Raw genomic sequence first — 21,659 nt, forward strand, 5'->3', positions numbered from 1 at the left:
GAACCCGGGAGCTGTTCACCCATTCAGCCAACTCAGCAGTGAACCTTCAACAACAGATCCAGCCGAACCAGAGGCTGCCAAACCTGGGTTGGCCCCAAACTCTCTTAGAGGGATCTCACACTTTTGTTTTCTCCCTCTCCCCCCCCCCACATCCCATCTGCCTCCAGAAAAACCCATCTCGCAAGTGGGGGACCAGATGGTTCTTATATATTCATTCTTTATTACAGGGATGGCCAAGTGATAGCTTATCTGTGGACGACTTCTGCTCCCTCAGAGCAAAGTTATCTGGCCCCTGACTGCCCTGACAAGTTTTAGCCAAGCTACAGTAAAGAAAAATGTGAAGAAATAGAGATATTCCATTTTTTTGTATGTAACATGTCATGTTTGTTGGAGCATGTGTGCTCCATAGCCATGATGCCCTCATTGACAGATGGCACCAATTCTGTTGTAGCAGGGGTGCAGAAGCTCAGGCCCATGGTCAAATCTGGCCTGCTTGGGTTCCCAGAGAGCCACGCCTCCTCCTCCTGGCCACACCTTCTTCCCCCTGACTACCAATTGTTTGTGGTTTCCTGGGTTTTGTGCAGCCCCCCCCATTCTAAAAGTTTGAAATGCCTCTCCTAAGGCCTAGTTACACGCAGTAAGAGATTGAAGGTATAATATGCTGGGTTTTTTGCTCCACCCCTTTGCCTTTGTCCCAGCTCCATTTTGCCTTGGGCCCCACTTACTCCTGGAATGCAGCCCCCTGAAAACTTTCCTGAATTTGGCCCTTGAGCTGAAAGAAGCTCAACACCCCCGTGTTACAGAGCCTGACCGCCCGTGAGCTGATTTATGCAGCGGTGATAGCCTTCTCACCTACAGTCTGCTGTCTCATGGGATATAGAACTGGACATCCCTTCTGCAAAATGCTCTACATAAGAAGAGCCTTGCCGGACCAGACCAAAGGTCCATCTAGTCCAGCACCCTGTTGCCAAGAATGGCTGATCAGATGCACCAAGGAATCCCACAACAGGGTCTGAAGGCAATAGCCTTCCCTTGCTGTTGTTCCTCAGCATCTGATACTCGGTGCTGTACTGTCTCTGCGCATGGATGTTCTATATAGCCATCACTCCCTCTAACAGCAAACTAAAGTGGTCAGCGCCAGCAGGCTTGGAGCCAAAATGGAGCAACTGAGATACAAAGAGGGAGGTATCAGCATGTTGGGGGAACCTGAAGGTTTGCAGAAGTGCAAAAACAATGTGGGGGCAGGGACTAACGAGGCAAAAACCCTCCCCCAAAACACAACCCAATGAAAACTAAACATGCTCAGTAGCTACAGGATGTTGACGGTCAGCTGGAAAAAGATGGAAACTGTGGGTGCACGGGTGGAATGTCCTGTTCGAGCTCCTTAGTATCCTGGAGGAGGGCAAGGCAGAACACGGACACCCCTATTAGGAGGCAAGAATACACTGTGACATTTTGTTACACGTCACTCTTGATATGCCTCTCCCAGTCTATGAACTGGTCTACTCCCCTTTTAAAGCCATCTAAGGTGGTGGCTATCACCTCATATTGTGGCAGCAAATTCCATACATGAATTCCGAGTTGTATGAAGTTCTTTAATCTCTTCTGAGTTTACTGTCAGTGTGTGACCTCAAAGTCTACTGTTACGAGAGGAAGAAGAAGAAAACTGTCCATTTTCTCTATACCGTGCGTAATATAATTAACCTCTCTCGTGTTCCATCATGTTTGTCATCTTTTTTCTAAAGTCTTTGTGTTCCCTCCCACAATAAGTAGGTCTCAATTGATCCCATTTTGCAGATAGAAATTGTGACTTGCCCAAGGCCATGCAATGAATTTGTGGCAGAAGTGAGATGTGAAGCCAGGTCTCCAAGGAAGTCATGCCCAAAATTCTATCTTGTGGATGGTCCCAGCTTTTTTGCTACACCCCACCCAATGGGATTTAGGATTTCTCTATGGAAATTCTTTTTCTCCTTGCAGTATTGCAAGCGGAAGGATGAATCCTGTGAGAGCTACATTCCCTTCCCATACGGTACCATACTTAGTGGCATGGTTGCTTTAAAGCGCCAAAATGTCTCCATTCTACAATTCTTTTGCTCTGCTGGCCAGCCGGAGGCATCATGATACATTTGTTATCAGGCTTAAAGGGTGTGTAATTATTTAGGTTGTGTGGGCATGTTTTCAGTCTCTAATAATATCACAAGCTGTTTCTGAAAAGCATTGTGCAGCTTTCCCCGTTCTCTCGCTCACCCCACCCCGCAGTTGACCTGTAGGACCTTTGTATTGCGGTGGATGTCTGAAAAAATAAATGGTTTTTCATTTATTTTTGCCAGCCTCTCCTCCTGTATCAAGGTGGCGGAGCGCTGCCAGAGCGTGCCATGCCAGCACTTTTTCCTCACAGGTGGAGAGCAATTCTAGCACTTTCTTAGGCGGCTCATTTGCTCCACTGTGGCATTTTTATTTCTAAGCAGCAGGGAGAAATTAAAATACTTGCTTTTTAAAAAGTAGCAATGGAGAGGGGAGAGAGTAAGAACAATTGCTTGCCAGCTGCCTCTAACCTGGCCTGTCTCTGGGTACCAGGAGAGGTCATTGTTCCTGATGAGGTGGGGATAGAGTGCAAGCGGAAGATTGACGGGTGAGGAAGAAATTCTGCCAATGGGAGAAAGGTCAGTAGGGAAAGATAGGACAGTGGGCCTTTTGAGACTGTAGGAAGGGGCCCTTGGGCAGGAAACAGCCATAGAAGCCATTTTCAGCACCAAGTCTCAGTCCTGGAACATGTGAAATATCTATAAAGAGAAGGGTGCCTCTAAGCATGTGATAAGTGATTTCTCAACACCAAGGTGGTAGAACCAGTCTGCATATGACTGGGATTACAAGAAAGAGTTCCCAGGGTATGAGTTCTAGGTGGGCTTAACCCATTAACCAATTTATTGCTGACTGGCTGGAACGATTTTTGATTGGGGGGATATGAATGTGGAATTGGAGGAGAGGACTACAAGGGTCTACAATGGGGGCAGGCAGGGCCCAAACATAATTGTGGGGGGGGCAGTCCAAATTTGTAACACAGACCCTGTCCCCCACACATACCATGATCCCATCCCACATGTACAATTCCCTGCATCATGAAAGAAAAGTTTTAATTCTGAAATTACATTTTCAACATTTCTGAAATTTCGCCCTGACCCCACACTGGAGCTTTTCTGCCATGCTCCCAAACACCCTTCCCGCCTTTTGCTTTTTTGTTGTTGTTTAACATAACATCCAGCCTGAAGTAGAGCCCTACAGAAGTTGCTGGCTATTTTGTAACTTTCTAGCTGGTCCTAATAAAGAATGTATTATCTGTTGGAGGGATAAGGGGCATGAGTCACTTAATCTCAACTTGAAGGGTTAATATTACCTGAGTGTGGTGGGAGGGGATCTCTGGGAGGTCATTCTGTTTTTTCCTTGTCTCCTCCCTCTACTCTTCTGCCTTCCTCCTTCCTCCTCCTGCAAGGGATGCTGAGCTCAGCCAACTTACTTTGAGATGTAAGCTTGTTATATCTCCGGTAAAAGTCTGTTCTTAACCCACCACTCAAGTGTATTTTGTCTACATCTGTGTCTACTGACGGGGTGGGGTGGGGTGGCTGGTTCAGACTTCATTATCCTGTTGCCCTTTCGATGTTTTATTCTAGTGGACCAATACCTCTGCAAACATTTTATAAACAGACCAATTCATCTCAAAAGCTTTATTTTTCTCGCGTTTTCCATGCAAAATCATGAATTACTGCCCCAAAGTACATTTGTCTTGCAAACGTGTAATAACAGAAGGTGGGAGGTGAGGCTTCCAAAGTGATCCTGGGGTGTTACAAGTATATTCCTGTTTTCATCTGTGAAATGCCAGAGGCTATAGTGGACTTTGCCCTAGGCGCAACCTGGGTACCAGCATCTTGGATTTCTGGAGTTGGTAATTCTACCTTTGGACCATTTAAAGGTCCCCTGTTCTTTTCCTCCAGCACACACAGACACTTCACACCACCATTTGCACCATTTCCTTCTCTTCTTACACCAAAAAGACCCTTCTGGGGCCACTATATCTCATGTTCTTGTAGGAAAGTTAACCTCTTGGTATCACATGGACTCAACATTATTTTTTAGGGGTGTTTTAATCTGTTAGATCAGTGATGGGGAACGTGGTGGCCTCCAGGTGTTGTTGGCTTGCAAATCCCACCAGCCCTAGCAGCATAGCCAATGGTGAGGGATGATGGAAGTTGTAGTCCAAAATCTGTAGAGCTGCCCATTCCTGTGTTAGATTATGTCCCCCACTCCAGCTCCCATATACAAATACGTTCTTTATATATTTTCTTTTCAAAATATAGTTGCTAATGAATATCTAGAGAGGGGAAGTGGATTGGAGAGAAATGCTTGGTTGTCCATTTCCCTAGGATGGGAATTTTTTTTAATGTCTTTGTTTAATCCTTAATTATCTGCATATACTTCCGATAAGGCTTAAGTTGAATGTTTAAGGAGGATATCCTTGGTGTAAAGAGGAGCCCTGGAGTTCTAGCTGTTCCTCCCAATATTAGAAATGTCCCCTTTCCAAAGATTGGCAGCTGAACCCAGGAGGCTAAGCTACCCTAGCTCCAATCCATTACACCCCCATTTCCCTTCCGAATTGGACGACAACAGCTTCTACAAGTTCTGGCTCATACGCACGACTCACAATAGCCTTCTTTTAGAAAATAAATTGTTTATTACGAAATTATAACATGGATGTCCCCACCTGACGCCAGTTAAGCCTTAGCTCCCTAGAATAAAATTCTTCTGGATATGGAAAGTCCCATTAGGGTATCAGAAGCGGAAGGCTTTGTCCAGAGGGCAGAGTCAGGTTCAGTCCTCCACCCTCCATGCCATCTTGACAAGTATCCTGGGAGCCCATGCAGGATGGTGAGGTCAGGACCCCTGCCCTGGCAGACCGGTTCCCCTGTTCAGGGCCTGGGGGCTGCAAGATGAATGAGAGGTAAATCCATGCTGGCAAGACTGGATTGTTAGGGTCCGGGTAGGTAGGGTGTTTGGTATCAAAGGATTCTGGGAGAGAATGAATGCATAGAGTATTTTATATAGGAGTAGGGGAAGGAAAGAAAACCAAACATAATAGACGCAGCACAAATACAGTAAAATGAAAAGAGAGCCTTTCCTACAAAATAGAATGATGTGAATGACAAAAAAAGAGGGGGTGCGGAGGAAAGGAAACACCTTTTAAAAAGGCTGAATGAATGGGGAGGTGGTATTACAAAACAGAATGCTGGGAATCTAGAAGGAATGGAAGAAAGCAAGAAAGGAGTGAGGGGAAAGTGCAGAGAGGAGGAAGGGAAGAGAGACGAATCAAGACTCTGAGGTAAAAGAAAATACAAGCAAAATAATGTAAAAGAAAGATGGACGAAGCTAATGAGAGACTGACAGATTCAGCAGAACAACGGCAGGTAAGTACACAGGACGGCGTTTGGACAGAAGGAGGTGATGCAAATAAGAAGAGCTCTCTAAAGGACAAGTTCAAACTAAGAATGAGAAACCGAACAGGAGGAAAGAACAAGCAACACAAAAGGAATTGAGAGGAACAGAGGGCCGTGTTCTTCCATGGATGTTCCCCCCACGAGATCTCTCAGGTGAGAGGTGGCCCCTCTGGGGCACCGTAGAGCTCAGCCAGTGTTCGGAAGAGTGGGCCCCATTCTTCCAGGTACTCGTATCCGCCTGGATCACTGTCACCGGCGCACGAGGAGCTGGGCGAGCTGAGAGAGCCAGCGGAGGAGCCTTGTCCCTCGTAGCCGTACACCTGGATGGAGTCATAAGGAGGGACCGAGGGGTCGGCATCCACCTCACTCAAGCGGGCTGCCAAAAAGCTGGCCACGTCGTGGGGCTGTGGGGGCACACGGGTGGGCAAGGAGGGCGGGAAATGTGGGCGAGGCAGCACATCCCGCCGGAGGAGGCGCCGCGGCTGCGGTGGCGGAGGGGGGGCAGCGTTGGGGTTCTGCAGGGCGGCCATGTCGAAGGCCTCCGTGTCCTCTTCACCTCCCCCCTCATCGTCGTAAGTGATGATGTTCTCCCGGACATCCTCCTCTTCAAAGGGGAGCAGCACTGCCTGCTTCTGCCTCCGTAGGGCAACAAACAGCAACACTAGCGCTGAACGGCAGGGGGGGGGGCAACAGGTATGTGTGGGTATGGAAGGGAAGGGGGAGAAAACGGGTGGAGAAGGGCAGGTGTTAACAAGACTGAACCACTGCAGCGTACGCATCAGACACATCCTACTGTACAGGTTCTTTCTGTACATCCTTCTGGAAGTTTCTTGTGGAATCCAGCCCCCAGCACACCCTTCCCAAAAGCCTCAGCACCCTTGATATGAGTGTCCCCTTTCCACTTTGCAGGAGGCACCGCGCTCAATTTGGACACCCACCGTTAAGGCCAAACCTCCACCATCAGGCCTCTTTGCCCTTTTCTTGCTAGTGACTCTCCCTTCCATGCTCATGACCTAGGCTTGCCTTCTCCATCCTGGCACCTTCCAGATGTGTTGGGCTGCAACTCCTATCATTTCCATAATGGGAATGATGGGAGGTGCAGTCCAACACATTTGGAAAGCGCCAGTCTGGGGGAGGAAGGCTGACCTAGACATTTCACGTTGCTGGGGTTCCACAGCAGCGGCTCAGGGGCCCTCACTTTACTGCTTTGACCCTGCCCCCAGAACTCTCAGCCTCTTGCACTATTTCTGGAAGTCTGGCTTCATGATTCAAAGCCACTTTTCTTACTGGTGAAAAAAACCTATCCTAGGATTAATACACCCCTCCTACATTTCTTAAAACTCAAACCCAAGGACCCATAAATTCCCACCATTCCAGAAATCCACCCCTACCCTCCTGGCCTGCCAGCTCCTACCACTACCACCACTGTACAACCCCCCCCCATGTCCTTTCTCACCAAGCAGAGTGCCCACGCAGGCAAGTATGGCAAGCAGGGCGCCCGTGCTGAGCCCAGCAGGAGATCCCAGGGCCTCAGGCCCGCAGGAAGGCATGGCCCCATCTCGTTGGCACCGGCAGATGCTCACTGTCAGAGTTGGGGATCCTGTGCGGGTGGGGGAACCGCCATCCACTAGCTGCAGCGGCACCAGCAGGGACCCCCCTTGTGCAGGCAGATGGGCTGCACGGAGTAGCAAGGAGGCAGAGTTATCTGGGAAGGGGAAGATTCAAGAGAGAAGGGTGAGCTTAGGTCTCCTTCTAACAGTGGGCTGCCCTTGCAGGGCAAATTTAAAAAAGTACCAGACAATTAAAATATATTACTTGTACCCATGCCCAGGAATGTGCATGTGACCATGTTCTCCTGGACTATTTCATGAACCATTAATGCAGTTTAACTTCCATTCCCTTCTCACCAAGAAAACAGTTAAGGGTTAAGAGTTCTTCCAGATGCGGCATTCATTGTGCAATTGTTCATGGAATTTTACTGGTGATGATGTTTTCCATTTGTAACCCTTTCATGTTTTCCCGCCACTTCTTCCATCTTTTTTCTTCCCATACAAAAAGACAGAATAGTTGCACAATGCCTTTGGATTGGCAGCCCTAGGATCCATCCATCTGGAAGCACCCTAAATTTGAGAAGAGAGCAGGTGGCTAATCAGAGAGGCTTATGTGTCTGGTATAATCCTTTGTACAGATGGTAGTGTTTCTGGAGAAAGGGCTGAATCCTTTAGAAGTTCCACTTTCATTTTCTTTCTTTTTTTAAAACAATACAAGTTCCTAGTCCATATGGTCAGGGAAATATATTTAAAAGTATACAAGCAAATGGGGGCATTTAAAAGTCAGGCACAAGTGCAATTCCTCACCCTTGTTGTCTCGCACAGTGACATTTGGTTCCCTAGCCCCAAGTGGGGAGCGGATGATGATGCGGCTCACATTTCCATCTTCATCTCGATCCACTGCCCGGATCAGCTGCACCAGCTGGCAGGGGAAAGGAAAGGAAAGAAAAGCGTGAGGAACCCAAGCATCATCACTGCTAGTCCCTTTTGCTCCAACCCACTATGCCCAGGGCCGGCCCTACCATTAGGGACAGTGAAGCAATTGCCTGAGGGGGCAGATGCTGGGAGGCAGCAGCAAGGTTTGGAGGAGATATCTGTGTGCCCTGCAGCCATCTTTGCGCCCCCTAAGTTAGCCTGCTGCCTTCAGCTGCAGCGGAAGATGCTGTCTCATCATCAGTGCTGAAGACAGATTTCTTGGCCAGTCCAGTTAAATTTTATACATGGAATGGGAGAGGGGCGCCATCTTGTTCTTTGCCTCAGGCAGCAAAATGCCTTGGGCTGGCCCTGACTACACCCCACTGCCTTCCTAGATCCAGAAAAGCACTTACTTGGCCGGGGACAGCGTTATCGCAGACAAAAGGCTCATAGCTGTGCTCCAGTTGGGGCGGATTGTCATTTATATCCAGGGTCTGGATGGCCACTTGGACATGGGAGGCCTGCGTAGGGCTGTCTGAGATCAAGAGTGGGAGGTGGGGAGAGACATGCAGGGTCATAAATGCAAAGCCACACATGACGTGTCATAGTCCCACGGGGGAATGGCATCCGGACAACACGCAGCCAGCACACCGGTGACATATAACCGACACATCACAAACCAAAATCCAGAGGAGGAGAGGGAGAAACCCATCCATGTAGGGAAACCATACAGACCACCCACCCCAGGCCAGTGCATTTCCATGTGACAAACGGACAAAATCCAGTTGCGTACAATCATGAGCCATCCGTAGCCATGCCGCAGCCATTTGGCAAGAAGATTACGGCAGACAGAAGATCAACAAGCAACAACCAGGCCAACAGGATGAGCACCCCCAGGAATGCAATAATAGTGGCCAAGAGGTTGGATAAAAATGAACACAAGAGGCATAGAGAAGTTTGCAGCCATGCATGAAACACATACATGCACAGCCCCATAAAACCCAAGGAGTTGGAGGGAACGGCACATGGCAAACCATATTTACACATAGGTAGGCAGCCACATGCACCCAACAGACAACCATCAGGCCGCACGAGCAAAAAAGCCAGAGCAAAACACACAGACCGCACACCCCAGCACAGGCCACCGGTGCCATAAAATGGACATGCAAAAAAAGGATATCCTCCCACATGTCCAACGTGCATGGTCATGACGAGGAACCATGTGGGACAACCACGGGGCCAGGTGGAAGGAAGAAAATGGGATGGCACAAAGCAGTGAGAAGGAAACATAGCCGAAGCAGGTTGCAGCCACACAGAATGAGAGAGAGAATGAGAGAGAGAGAGAGAGAGAGAGAATGAATATGAGAACATATTTGCCAATGGGGAAATCTTTTGTATGCTTTGCTGATAAAGAAAAGCATGAATTAAAATTATACATATACATATAGATGTAGATGTAGATATAGATATTTATTTATTTACTTACTTACTTACTTACCTACCAACCAACCAACCAACCAACCAAAGGGAACTCTCACCCACAAATGGAGACTGAACCCACCACCACCGTGATTTCCCCGCGCCCCTGGTCACTCCACAGAACCAAACCCACCTGTCCCTTACCAAGTTCAGTCGCCACCACGGTCATGTTATGCCAGGGCAACACCTCCCGGTCGAGAGGCACAGAAGTTAGAATTGTCCCGTCCTGGGGGTTGATGCTGAAATACCGCTCAGGGTCCGTGTGCGGCAGGATGGAATATCTAGAAGATGGGGGGGAACCTGGGGTATCAGGTTGTCATGGCAACCAGGTATAAATGGAGCAACTGTAACATGACACACACACACACACAAACACAACCAGCTCTCCCACCCCGCTCTTGCAGCGGCCCCTCTGCCGTTACCGGATGACACTGCTGGGGGAGTCCAGGTCCACAGCCGTCACTTTGCCCACAAGGGTCCCTGGAGGGCTGTTCTCGTAAACGGCGAGATGATAGTCGGAGCGGGAGAAGGCCGGGGGTTCATCAGCGTCCTCCACGCTGATACGGACAGTGGCCACATCCTTGAAGGGGCCCTTGCGGATGTACTGGGGGTCTATGAGTGTATTGGTGGCCTCCACTCGGAAGGTGTAAGAGCGGCGGGATTCGAAATCGAGGGTCTACAGGAGGGGATGGGAGGGATTTTCATAAGTGAAAGGAGAGAAGAGGAGCAAAAGATGAAAGAAAACAGTATGATGGGAGATCAGTGTCAGAAAATGGCAGGAGGAGGATATGCTGCTCTGAGTCCTGGAGGGAAGTGGCAGTGGTTGAGAATGACAGGGTAACACCTTTGAGGCGCTCTTCAGGGAAAAGAGAAAGTAAGAAGCGGCTCCTGTGAGGCTATAACTACGGTCCAGGACTGGAGCTACTGAACTCAGCCTACCTCAGGCCTGGTTGTTTGGTTCCTAGCCTGGCTTTCTGATTGGTTGGGAACCATACATAGCCCATTCCGAGTGAGGTCAAACCCCATTTCCTAAGCATTCCACTGCCAACCACCGCCGCTGGTGTGCCAGAACTTACTGCACTGCTTTGGCTTGGCCTGTCTTCATCAACCTCAGCTCCCATCCTTCGTTGCCCGTGGGGCACACAGGAGATCCCTGAGGGTAAGGAAGGAAGGAGGATCAGGGATCCCTAATACCAGGGTTCAGTGAGAACGGGGACACCTCCACCAACCTTTTTGACTGTGATGATCCCATCCTGCCCCAGCACATCAGTATGGATGGCAAAGGCCTCGGCTCCGTCTCCTCCATCCAGAATGCTGTAGGCTAGCAGCGCATTCTCCCCTTCATCAGGATCGTGCGCCCGCAACCGCCCCACTGCAGACCCCAGAGGTGCACTCTCCACCACAGAAAACTGGTAGGAGCCTGGAGGTGAGAAATGGGGCAGGAAACATCAGAAACAGGCGTGCACATGCAAGAGAATGACAATGTGACAACTCTGCCTTCAGTAATTCTACACCAGGGATGTTGAACCTCCTTCAGCCCGAGGGCCAAATTCCACTTCAGAGAAGCTCTCAGGGGCTACATTCCAGTGGTGGGTGGGGCCAAATGCAAAGGGGGAGGGACCAACAGCAAAAAGGGCAGGGCCAGAAATGCCAGCATATTTTAGCTTAAAGCTCTTACTGCCAGCAAGTAAGGCTTAGAAGAGGCATTTCAACCTTTCAGAATGGAGAAAAACTGCACAAAAACCAAGAAACCACTAAATGAATGGCGGTCAGAAGAAAGGACATGGTGACTAGGAAGGGGCGTGGGCATCTGAGGAAACCTGAAGGGCCAGACTGGGACTTCAGGCAGGACGGATTTGGCCCCCCAGGGCTTATGTTCGACACTGCTGTTCTACACCCACATCTGTACACTACAGAATGGTGATCTCTGATTCAGGGAGCTTTCTCTGCCACCAGCAATCCTGCTCAGGACCCCTCCAGGACTACATGGGAAACATGAGAATGTTTGTAGGCTGAGTGGATTTCTATGTGTATGCCTGCTGAATTTCAATATTCAAACGGGGGGTGGGGGAGGACATTAATCTCCTTCCCCTGATCCTGAAAGTCCCTGTCCTTTTGTCCCCACACACTGCGAATGTGGAGAGAAGAATGATGTAGAAGATGTTGCAATGTTTTGCATTCATTCATGATCATATCACTAAAACATTTTGAGATGCATCTATTATACACTGTATCTTTTATATGACATTTAAGAATGGACATTTAAGATCTTTTCACTGCTGGTTTAAGAGATTATAGTTTTTCTTTATTTGCGTGTTTATTTGTGCATATTCGTTTGCCTGTTATATATTTGTTAAAGACTGTAGCATCAATATTGTAACATTAAGGATATTGCATGTTTTATTGTGAGTGTATGAACTGTGTATTTATGAGCTTTGTAATAATATATTAAAATTACATTTAAAATGCTTGGTAATGCCAAGCTCTGAGGTAGAACAGAAGATCAAAAATTAGATTAGATGGTAAAACCTATCTCAGGCACCGCTTGCCACTCCTTGTTGCCAAGGCCATAATTAAGACTCAGTTAAAGCTGCAACCCTCTATCTACTTACCTGGGAGCAAGCCCTATCAAACTCAATGGGACTTGCTTCTGAGTAGACGTCTATAAGGTTACACTATAGGATTGCTAAACCTGAGCAAGTAGATAGCTCAGATGCAAAGGTTTGCAAGGTTCACTGGCAAGAGCTTTCTAGCAGCACAAATTTAGTAAACTAACAGGCAAACTATCTGCAAAAATTGCCAGGGAGCTGGAATTATTGCTTTGTCTGGAGTTTGTTACTTTGATTCAGCAAGTTCCACTCAGCCCTCAAAGCTTTATTAAAAACTGAACTAGCCAGGCAACTCCTAAAATCCAATAAGGTCATCTCAGATAGGCCAGGTTGACGGTCTGTTCCCTCAAACAGGAAACAGGCTAGTTCAGGTGCAATCTACTCTCACCCGCCCACCCACAAATACGGCCACAGCTGTAACAGCTAAGGCCCAACCCTTTCCTACTCACTCTGTGGGAAGCGGGGCGGGTTGTCATTAACGTCACTAAGTGTCACAGTGACAGTTGTGCTTCCTGAAAGCCCTCCTGCATGGCCACCCATGTCCTTGGCTTGCACCACGATGAGGAATTCCTGTTGTGTTTCCCGGTCCATGTTGGGCGTGGCTGTCCGAATCACACCTACCACCATGAGGAGAGAATAAAACCAGCGTGTCAGAGAGAGAGAGAGAGAACGGCAGAAGGACTGGAGGATGAATCAGGACAGATAGATATTCTCACCCCCAAATGTCCCTTCTACAATCTCAATTAGTACCACCTCAAGCAGAGGGGGAAACAGATGAAACCAAGGAGGAGCAGCCAGACAGACCTAGCTGGGTGGAGGAGCTGATGGGGAAGGCAAGTGGTTGATTCAACAGGTTTGAGGTCTGTAGGCTCACATGGCTGTCATTCAAAGATTAATAAATGGATGGAGAGTTGAGTTATTAGCCATTGATGAGAAGAAGAAGAATCCCCTCCAACCAAGCCACTTTTAAACTCCCTCTCAACTGTATACACTCCTGCATATTGCTTGTGCATGAATGACAGTTTGGCCTCTTGGCCTAACCACCTATCATTCCCAAACACATCAGAGTGTGGTTTATTACAGCAGCAGTTCCAAAATACAAGGAAACAAGGGTCACGCTTCCCCTTGAAGATACCCCCCCCCCCTTCAAACACACAGCCAGCTTCTCCTCTATTACCCTCTTGTAGGGCAGCCACTTATGAACTGGCAAAAAAGAGGAAAAGAAGCATCAAAAAAAGGACAAAAGAGGGAACGGATTTGCATAAAATGTGCATATGCTAATTGATATCTATAGATGGAAATGTATAAATAATTATTATAATTTAAATAGAAATACAGTACATCTCATCATAGTGTGGAAGACTCTGACCACTTGACCTGTGTGCCTTGCTCAGTTTGCTGTTCAGGTGCTAACTGCAGACTGGACTGGACAGCCCTTCACATAGAGGGTGCCTTCAAAACAGAGGACAGTCCTCCAGCAGCCCTTCAAATAGAGGACTGTAAAAGAGGACACACGGCCGCCCCGCCCTTTCGGGATTCAATATGAGCAAAGGCTTTCTAGGCCTTAATTCCCGTACCCCTTTTTCAAGATCAGAATTGAATCTGAGAGACATGATATGTAGAACCAGGATGGACTGAAGGCCTTTTCCAAGGATGCTGAGGCACAGGTGCGGGTGAGCCTGAGGCATATGTTCATAGAATAGTAGGGCTGGAAGCAGCCTACAAGACCATCGAGTCCAACCCCCTGTTAGTCCTGGTCTAAATGAACCATTTACCTGGTTCACATGTAACAGCTAACTATGGGCTGAACAACCCATAGTTAGCCGTGGCTGCATCGGTGCGAGCGAGCGGCTGCCTCCCCATTTGTCACTTCTGTTTTGCCTCCTGCTTTGTAAACAACCCAGGAACTGGGTTAAAACTCTGGGTTTTTTATCCCTGCACAACCCAGAGTGCCAGGTTTGCACGTCATGACAACAACACAGGAATGGGGTGTTTCTGGGTTGCTTAGCAAAGTGGAAGTGGGCGAGAGCCAGCACATTTGCTTGCTCCCACACACTCAGAAACAAACCATGGGTTATTAATCATGGGTTGTTTGATCATGGGAACTGGATTGTTCTCTCCCTAACATCCCTATGATTCTGAGCCAAACTGCCATCCTGCAATAAAGCAGAAATCCACCAACATGTCCCTGTCCCCAAGAACATATGGCAATTGCTTCCCACCCCAGTCATTCCTTTCCTCCACAATGGGGTGACACTTGCACCATCACCCTCTACCCCAAATCTGCCCCCCCGCCAATTGTGTACCCGTCTGGGGGTCGACGGAGAAGAACGGCAACCCCTCGAGTACCGTATAGACCAGCTTGGCGCTGTTCCCATAGGCAGGATCATCTGCATCATGGGCCGTCACCTGGGTCACAGATGTGCCTGCAGAAATGGGGCAGATCAAAAGAGACGCAAACAGTGAGTGAGGATGCCAGTCCGATCAGTGTGTGCGTCGGGTTGATGGCACAGCTTGTGCTGTCAGAACTTCGTATGAGCAAACCTGCCACCTTGGTTGCTGAACCGAAATGTTGTTGGTCTGTCATGAAGAACACAGTGGAGAGAAGACTGAAAAGCAGAAACCCACAAATGCTGAGGGCTCAAGGCGTCCAGTCATCTCATGTGGGATATGTAAGCCTGTTGACTTAAGTCTGTTCACTGAGTAGGTGCTTCTTTATTTACTGTTATTTTTGCAACCCACCACATTATTTGTTCATTCGTTGCTTTATATATGGGAGGGGAACCTCTTGCCTGCAGGTCTAATCAGGCCCACAGAGCTTCTCCATTTGGCCCGCAAAGCCTTCCTGGATTTCTCTAGGGGTGTGGCTTGGCCTCCAAACCCCACCCCTGGAGGAATTCCTGCTGTTCTCTTCATCAGAAGACCCATAGAGGGCTGGGGGGGAGTCATCTGGCCCCCACCCTAATTTAGTTGCTCATCCCTGTTTTATATACTGCCTAAAATGTTTAGACACTCACTGCTCAAAAATTTAAAAAACAACACCTGCCCTGTCTACAGGCTTACAATTAAAAAAATTGCTTAAAAAAGCCAACAGGGAGGCAAACAACATCAAAAAACCTCTGTGAAAATCCAATTCATAATCTCCATTAAGAAGAAGCTGTAAAATGGCAAATGAACAACAGGATCGGCAACCAGAATGCAAGGTGGGAAACTCCCCACAACTCTGCACAAGAATCATGTTTGCAGAACAAATGCAACTCACGGGCAGGCTGAGGCGTGTTTCTTTGAGGCCACCATTCCCAATCCAGGTGCCATGAGAAAGGACAATAAAACCATCAAAAGCACCTGTTCACCTCCAAAGTACACCACAGATGAGGCTCCCTGCTGCATCTCTGTATGATTCACCACTCTAGCCTTGTCTCCTTCCAGCATGCCTCTGCGGGAGCATGGATAATTTCTGCTGTGAGTCAGCACGGGGTGGGACCGAATCATTCATTCACTTTCCCAGTGCAGAACCACAGTGTGAATTACCCACCCTGGGAGGAGGCTATATGTTACGCCCCCCGTGAGTCACCATTCTGGCCTTGTCTGTTTCCAGTCAGCAGGCATGCCTAAATCAATAATTCCTGCAGTAGCACCAAGGGGTAGATTTCTCTGAGAAGGGGCGGGCTCCTCTGAGGCTGGGCGACTCTTCCTCTCTCAAACGAAAAGTCAGCCTTTTGAGCGGTAATAGTCAACACATGCTTCCAAGTTTAATTCAAGAAAGAAGCTAAGCGTTGCTTGAAGGGGTATGCCAATGTACACCAGTTGCTGGGGAACATGGGCAGGAGAGTGCTTTTGCACTCATAAGAAGAGCCATGGTGGATCAGACCAAGGGTGCATCTAGTCCAGCATTCTGTTCCCCAGGGGCCAACCAGCTGTCGACCAAGAACCCACAAGCAGGGCATGAGTGCAACAGCATCCTCCCACCCATGTTCCCCAGCAACTGGTGCACATAGGCTCATTGCCTCTGGTACTGGAGGTAGCACATAGCCATCAGGACTAGTAGCCATTGGCAGCCTTTTCCTCCAGGAATTTGTCCTTTTAAAGCCATCCAAATTGGTGGCCATCACTACATCCTGTGGTAGCGAATTCCATAGTTTTAATTATGCGTGGTGTGAAGAAGCCCTTCCTTTTATCTGTCCTGAATCTCCCACCCATCAGCTTCATAGGATGATCCCGTTGGCTTCTAGTATTTTGAGAGAGGGAAAAAAATGTCTCCCTGCCCACTTTCTCCACACCATGCATCATTTTGTGGACCTCTATCATGTCTCCCCTTGCTCCCCTTTTTCTGAAGCTAAACAATGCCAGATGTTGTAACCTTCTCTCATAGGTGAGATGCTCCAGCCCCTGGATCATTTTAGTTGCCCTTTTCTGCACCTTTTCCAGCTCTACAATGTATTTTTTTAGGTGTGGTGACCAGAACTGGACACAGTATTCCAAGTGTGGTCACACCACAGATTTGTATAGGGGCAGTATGATGTTGGCAGTTTTATTCTCAGTCCCTTCTCTAATTATGCCTAACATGGAGTTTGCCTTTTTTACAGCGGCCACACACTGGGCTGACATCTTCACTGAGCTGTCCACCACAACCCTGAGATCTCTGTTTGTGGGTTTCCCACAGGCAGCTGGTTGGCCACTGTGTGAACTGAATGCTGGACAAGATGGACCCTTGGTCTGATCCAGCTTTAGGGCTCTCCTTATAGGTCCCCGAATGTCCCCTAGCCTACTTCAAAGCTAGGCAGCCCACCCTGCTTTGTGTGTCCGAATGCGCCAGTTGTAGGCATGTGCTTCCAGCTCCCTGTGGGACAACACTGCCACTTGCTGTGCCCATGAAGGCACAGGAGGTGTAAGAGGAGAATACATATTGTTGCATGTCAACCGCTTAGAGATTTTACTATATTAAGGGGGATACAAGTATTATCAGTAAGCCCCTCAGACAGCTACACCACCAGGGGCCTACAGGAGACTCTGCAGAGGGCACTTCGGCTGTTGCGCTCCACATCCCTGTCGCCATGGCAACCGAGACGACTAGCCTCCCTGTGAGACTCAGGCCTCGTGGGCAAACAGGGGGCGCTGGCACTCTTGCCCAGTTTGCTTGGGACACTTTGCTGGCACGCTTGCCCAGTCTGCTGCACTGACTTCATGAGCGGGAGGGAGGGAGCTCATGAGGAGGAGACGGCTGCATTCCCTCCTGAGGGCCGGAAACGGGGAGGCGGAGGACCAGCAGCAGGGTGCGGTAAACACCCTCCCTATCCCAGGCTGATGGCGGTCGAACCAAGGAGTAGCTCAGGGAGTTCCCCCCCTTTCCTGCCCTCCTTGATACAGCCCCACTGCCGGGATTGGAGGTGCAGCTTGCCAAATGGTGCCTCCAGACACGGCAGCTACCCCCACTACGGATCCCGTGTTTGCTCACACCAAAAGGACTGCAGGGCCAAAGCCCGGCATTTGGTGGCAAGGGGGCCTAACAGGGAAGGGAGAGTAGTATCCAAGGTTAGTCCTACTTCGAGTGGACCCAATGGATCTTAAGTTAGTCATGGCTGACTTGTGCCACTCATTTCATTAGGTCTACTCGAAGTAGGGCTAACCTTGGATATTACCCTTAATCACTGCAGAACAGCCAGAACGCAAATGCAGGTAGCCTAATGGGTTTGAGGCTATTTGGTTGAATTCAATAGTAATACAATACAATGTAGTTTTATAACATTAAAAAATATGGGCATAGGTGCTTGTCAGTTAACCCAGCGCCCTGGTACTTCTAGGGCCAGAACAATGGGACATGGGAGCAAGTTTACTGCTTGGTCAGCCATCGGCTGAGCTACTGCCGGCATGCTTTTCCTTCACATCTCTGTAAGTTAAAGGACTAGAGCAGCCTTCTTCCCCGACCTGGCACTCTTCATATTATATGGACTACAACTCCCATCATCCCCAGCCATCATGCTATCTGGGATTATGGAAGTTGTAATCCCAGGGACCAGGTTGGGGAATGCTGCACTAGAGTCTTATTACTACAGTTGCTTTTTAAAATTAAATGTAGAGAGGGGACCTGGAATATCCTTGAGGGTGCCAGGCCCCCGTAAGCCCCTGTGGCTATGGCATGCTGCAGGAATTTGGCCTCTCAGTGGTCCAAAGGTTAAATGGATAACAGTATGTAAGAAATGCGGCCAAGCTCCCATGTGGCTCTGATCTGAAAGATCTCTGGTTGTCATCCACACATTCAAGGCACTGGGACCAGTCCAAGAGATTCTGGTCTCTTAGCAGGGCAACCAAAATGGCTCCCCCACACACTCCAACACAGTTAGGGAAGGAATGTGAGCACCAATCCTGGCAGGGTCACAGCAGAATGGGCCACTCCTGTGCCCCACTCTATACGTTTTTTTCCCCACAGGGTTGAGAGGAAAGGGAGGAATCAGGGCTCCAGAGAATTTATTCCCACCTCCAGTTTCCGTCTTCCATTGAGTGGGGAAAGAAGGAGACAACAGATGAGGCTGGGGTGCAGATGCTGAGGCAGTGAGGCTGAGCTCTGAATGTGCTCCTAACGGCGGAAAATAGCACTTTTTCCTGTCTTTTCTTGCAAGGGGAGACATGCCTGAGCTGATTGTACTCCGGGGTTCAGCCTTTCCTGCATCAATGACTAGACAGTTTTCAATTAATGTTAACAATTAATGAGAGCCAGTGTAGTGTAGTGGTGAGAGTGACGGGCTGGGAACCGGGAGATCCGGGTTCTAGTCCCCACTTGGCCATGGAAGCTCACTGGATGTCGGGGTGAACACTGAGCCCATAGAATCCCAGAGTAGTTCTGATTCTGAGGAAGGGGAGTCGCTCCTGGGAGAGGAGCGCGCTCCTCCTTCCCAGGGCCAACAGCTGACGGAGATTCGTCCCACCAGCATTCCTAGCTTAGATAGCAGTCCAGGGAGTGACAGAGCGTGGGAAGCAGACTTGATGGACGCGCGTTGCCAGTGCAGAGAGCGACACCAAGTGGAGGGCGCGGAAAGGAGGCGTAGTGCCCGGTTGGCACGCAAACAACGGTTGCGCCCAGAGGATCCAAGGGAAAAGGGGAGGGACTCTCCCTAGCTCATAAGTTCAGGGTCTGCCAGTGATTCCCTTTCAAACGGGGACCAACTGTTCCAACTTAGGGTATAGATACTCTGCTGCTCATATCTAGTTGCTAATAGCAGAGTTGTTAAGTTGTAAAGGAGGAATAAAGCTTTGAAAATAATCCCTTTGTCTGTGTCTGGACTTGGCTACTGGATTAGACTGAGAGAGGCCTCCAAGGAGCCCTTGACACTGGGTGACTTTGGGCCAGTCACAGACTCTCAGCCCAACCTACCTCACAGGGTTGTTGTTGTGAGGATAAAACGGAGAGGAGGATAATGTAAGCTGCCTTGGGTTCCTTGCAAGAGGAAAAGAGGCAGGATATAAATGCAATAAACAAATAAAATAAATAAACTGTTCTACTTGTAAGTAGACGGAACATGCCACTTCCACCCAGGGCCAACACAGAAAGGTATGCCATGAATCGGCCAACGAGAATTCCCCCACAAGCTAAGGTGAGAATTCCCCCACAACGCAACTATTTTGGATTGGTGGGCCCATTTGGAATGTTGAGAAAGTGTCACGGGCACTCTCACAAAATGACTGCAATAGTGGGGGGTGTTGCCTATTCATAAAATAGCTGCCATCATAGGCATCACCAGTCACAAAAACACTAACTTCCCAGGAGTCAAACTGCTGAGACTAAAAAAAAAGTAACTTGCCCAAAAACCTAAGTACAAGGCAGAAGTGGGTTCTGGGCTCCAAACCATGACCACACTTTTGAACCCAAATAAAGATGGCGCTGGAAAAAAAGCAGGGAGCCTAGCGAGCCCCAAGAGAGGTGTTCACGGGCACCACACTGGAGACCTCAGCACTAAACTCACCCACGTTGCTCATCTCAGGCACAGTGGCATGGTAGGGACCATGCAGGAAGACTGGTGGGTTGTCATTGATGTCTTGGACTTTGATAATGAATTCGGACGGTGGCTCCAGGGGCCGGTTGGAGGCCCGATCCACAGCCTGAGCCAGCAACGTGTATTGGGCTTTCTCCTCTCTGTCTAATGTCTTGGTGACATGGATGTTGCCCGTCTTCTCATCAATCACGAAGACCGTACCCGCCCCCTCTCCAGTCAACACGTACTTGATGCGCCCCTCGCCACGGTCCACATCCGTATGAAGCTGTCAGGGAAAGAGAGCAGAGAATGCAGAACTTGGATGGTGGTAGGAGTGGTAGTGGAAGCACTGGCAGTGACTGGCCGAACTACCCTAACGTCCAACAGATGGGTGAGACTGCTGTTGGCGGACTTCCTTTGACAATAGAGGGGGTCTGGGCAGGCCAGAGTTGCCCACATTCAGGAACGTTTATATGGGTACAAGAACTCAAGGTACTGGTTCTCATGCGTTCTCGCATGCTTTTGCAGAAGAATTTGACCCTGCTGCTTCCCCTCACCTCCTCCCCAGGCCAGCTGGCTCACGTAGCACACGAGACCAATAACAGCGCCTTCCCTAAAAGAGTTCATGGCTCAGCTGAGATTTGAGCCAAGGACTTTTTGACCGAAAGCCAGTTAGAAACAAATACTATATGTTATATTGTTTCTATGTTCAGTGTACAATAAATGGCTTTCACTTTGAGGCAAACCTGGACTTTGATTGTAAGAGGTGATTTTAATTATTTTTTTTCTCAGTCAGTTCCAGGAAGACGTAACACAGATGGGAATTTGGAGAAAGATGCGAGAGTGTCCAAATGTAGATCTGCCAGCATTGGGACAGGGCCCGAAGGAGCGTGCAGACCCTCTTTCAGCCGCAGGCGCAACTCCACTTCAGAGAATTCCTTTGGGGTGGGGGTGCATTTCACTGGTGGCCAAAGGCAAAGTGTCCTGGCCCAGAATACCAGTGCCTTTTAGCTTAAACCTCTTACCGCCAGTAACTCAGCCTTTGGAGAGTCATTTCAATCATTTAGAATGGGGAAAAAACTGCACAAACACTGGGAAACCACCACACAGTACGTGCTGGGGGAAGGGGTGGGGCAAAGGGGAGGGGGCGTGGCCTTCTGGGGAACCCCAGAGGGCCAAATTGGGACCCTAGGCAGGCTGGATTTGGTCCACAGGCCAGAGTTTCTGTACCCCTGGCCCAAGGAATTGAGTAGAAGAAGCCGAGGCCTAGGAAAAGAAGGCCACCAAAGGTGGGAATGTGTCCCATGGATCCTGGCTGCTCAGTTCCATCCCATTGCTCTCCCTCCTCCCATGCCAAACATGTTGGGCCCAGTCCTTCTGGGGCTCACCCTCCCAATGAGGACAGGTTCTGGTCCGGCATACTCCTCGATGACAAAAAACTGGTTCCAGACCCAGCTGCGACGGGACCTCACCAGGGGCCGCTCCCAGCGCTGAGATACATTTCCCCGGAAGGATCCAGCCTTGGTTCCCTCGCTGAGGGGCATGAGGCGGCCCACGCAGCCACAGCCTCCTAACCAGGCCAGCAGGAGCTGCAGTAAGCTGGCCATGGCGCAGCCCCGCAGGTCAGTCCTCCTGCAGCGGGGGGCACCGCTC

The 21,659-nt window shown here is 49.2% G+C and overlaps 1 protein-coding gene across 1 annotated transcript; it reads right to left on the reverse strand.

The window, feature by feature from the left end:
• Positions 1-4,710: 4,710 nt before the first annotated feature.
• Positions 4,711-21,613, reverse strand: CDH24 (cadherin 24). The gene is made up of 11 exons (XM_084806473.1): positions 21,395-21,613; positions 19,998-20,292; positions 14,346-14,465; positions 12,489-12,656; positions 10,660-10,850; positions 9,853-10,106; positions 9,575-9,711; positions 8,365-8,486; positions 7,844-7,958; positions 6,943-7,191; positions 4,711-6,153 (listed from the first exon to the last, which is right to left on the reverse strand). Exons 1-11 carry the CDS (start codon positions 21,611-21,613, stop codon positions 5,636-5,638), a joined length of 2,388 nt encoding a protein of 795 aa, XP_084662599.1. The 3' UTR covers positions 4,711-5,635.
• Positions 21,614-21,659: the final 46 nt, after the last annotated feature.

The sequence above is a fragment of the Heloderma suspectum genome, chromosome 6, assembly GCF_057233095.1.
Source record: "Heloderma suspectum isolate Gila_16-S chromosome 6, 16-S_ref, whole genome shotgun sequence".
Taxonomy (NCBI): Eukaryota; Metazoa; Chordata; class Lepidosauria; order Squamata; family Helodermatidae; genus Heloderma; species Heloderma suspectum.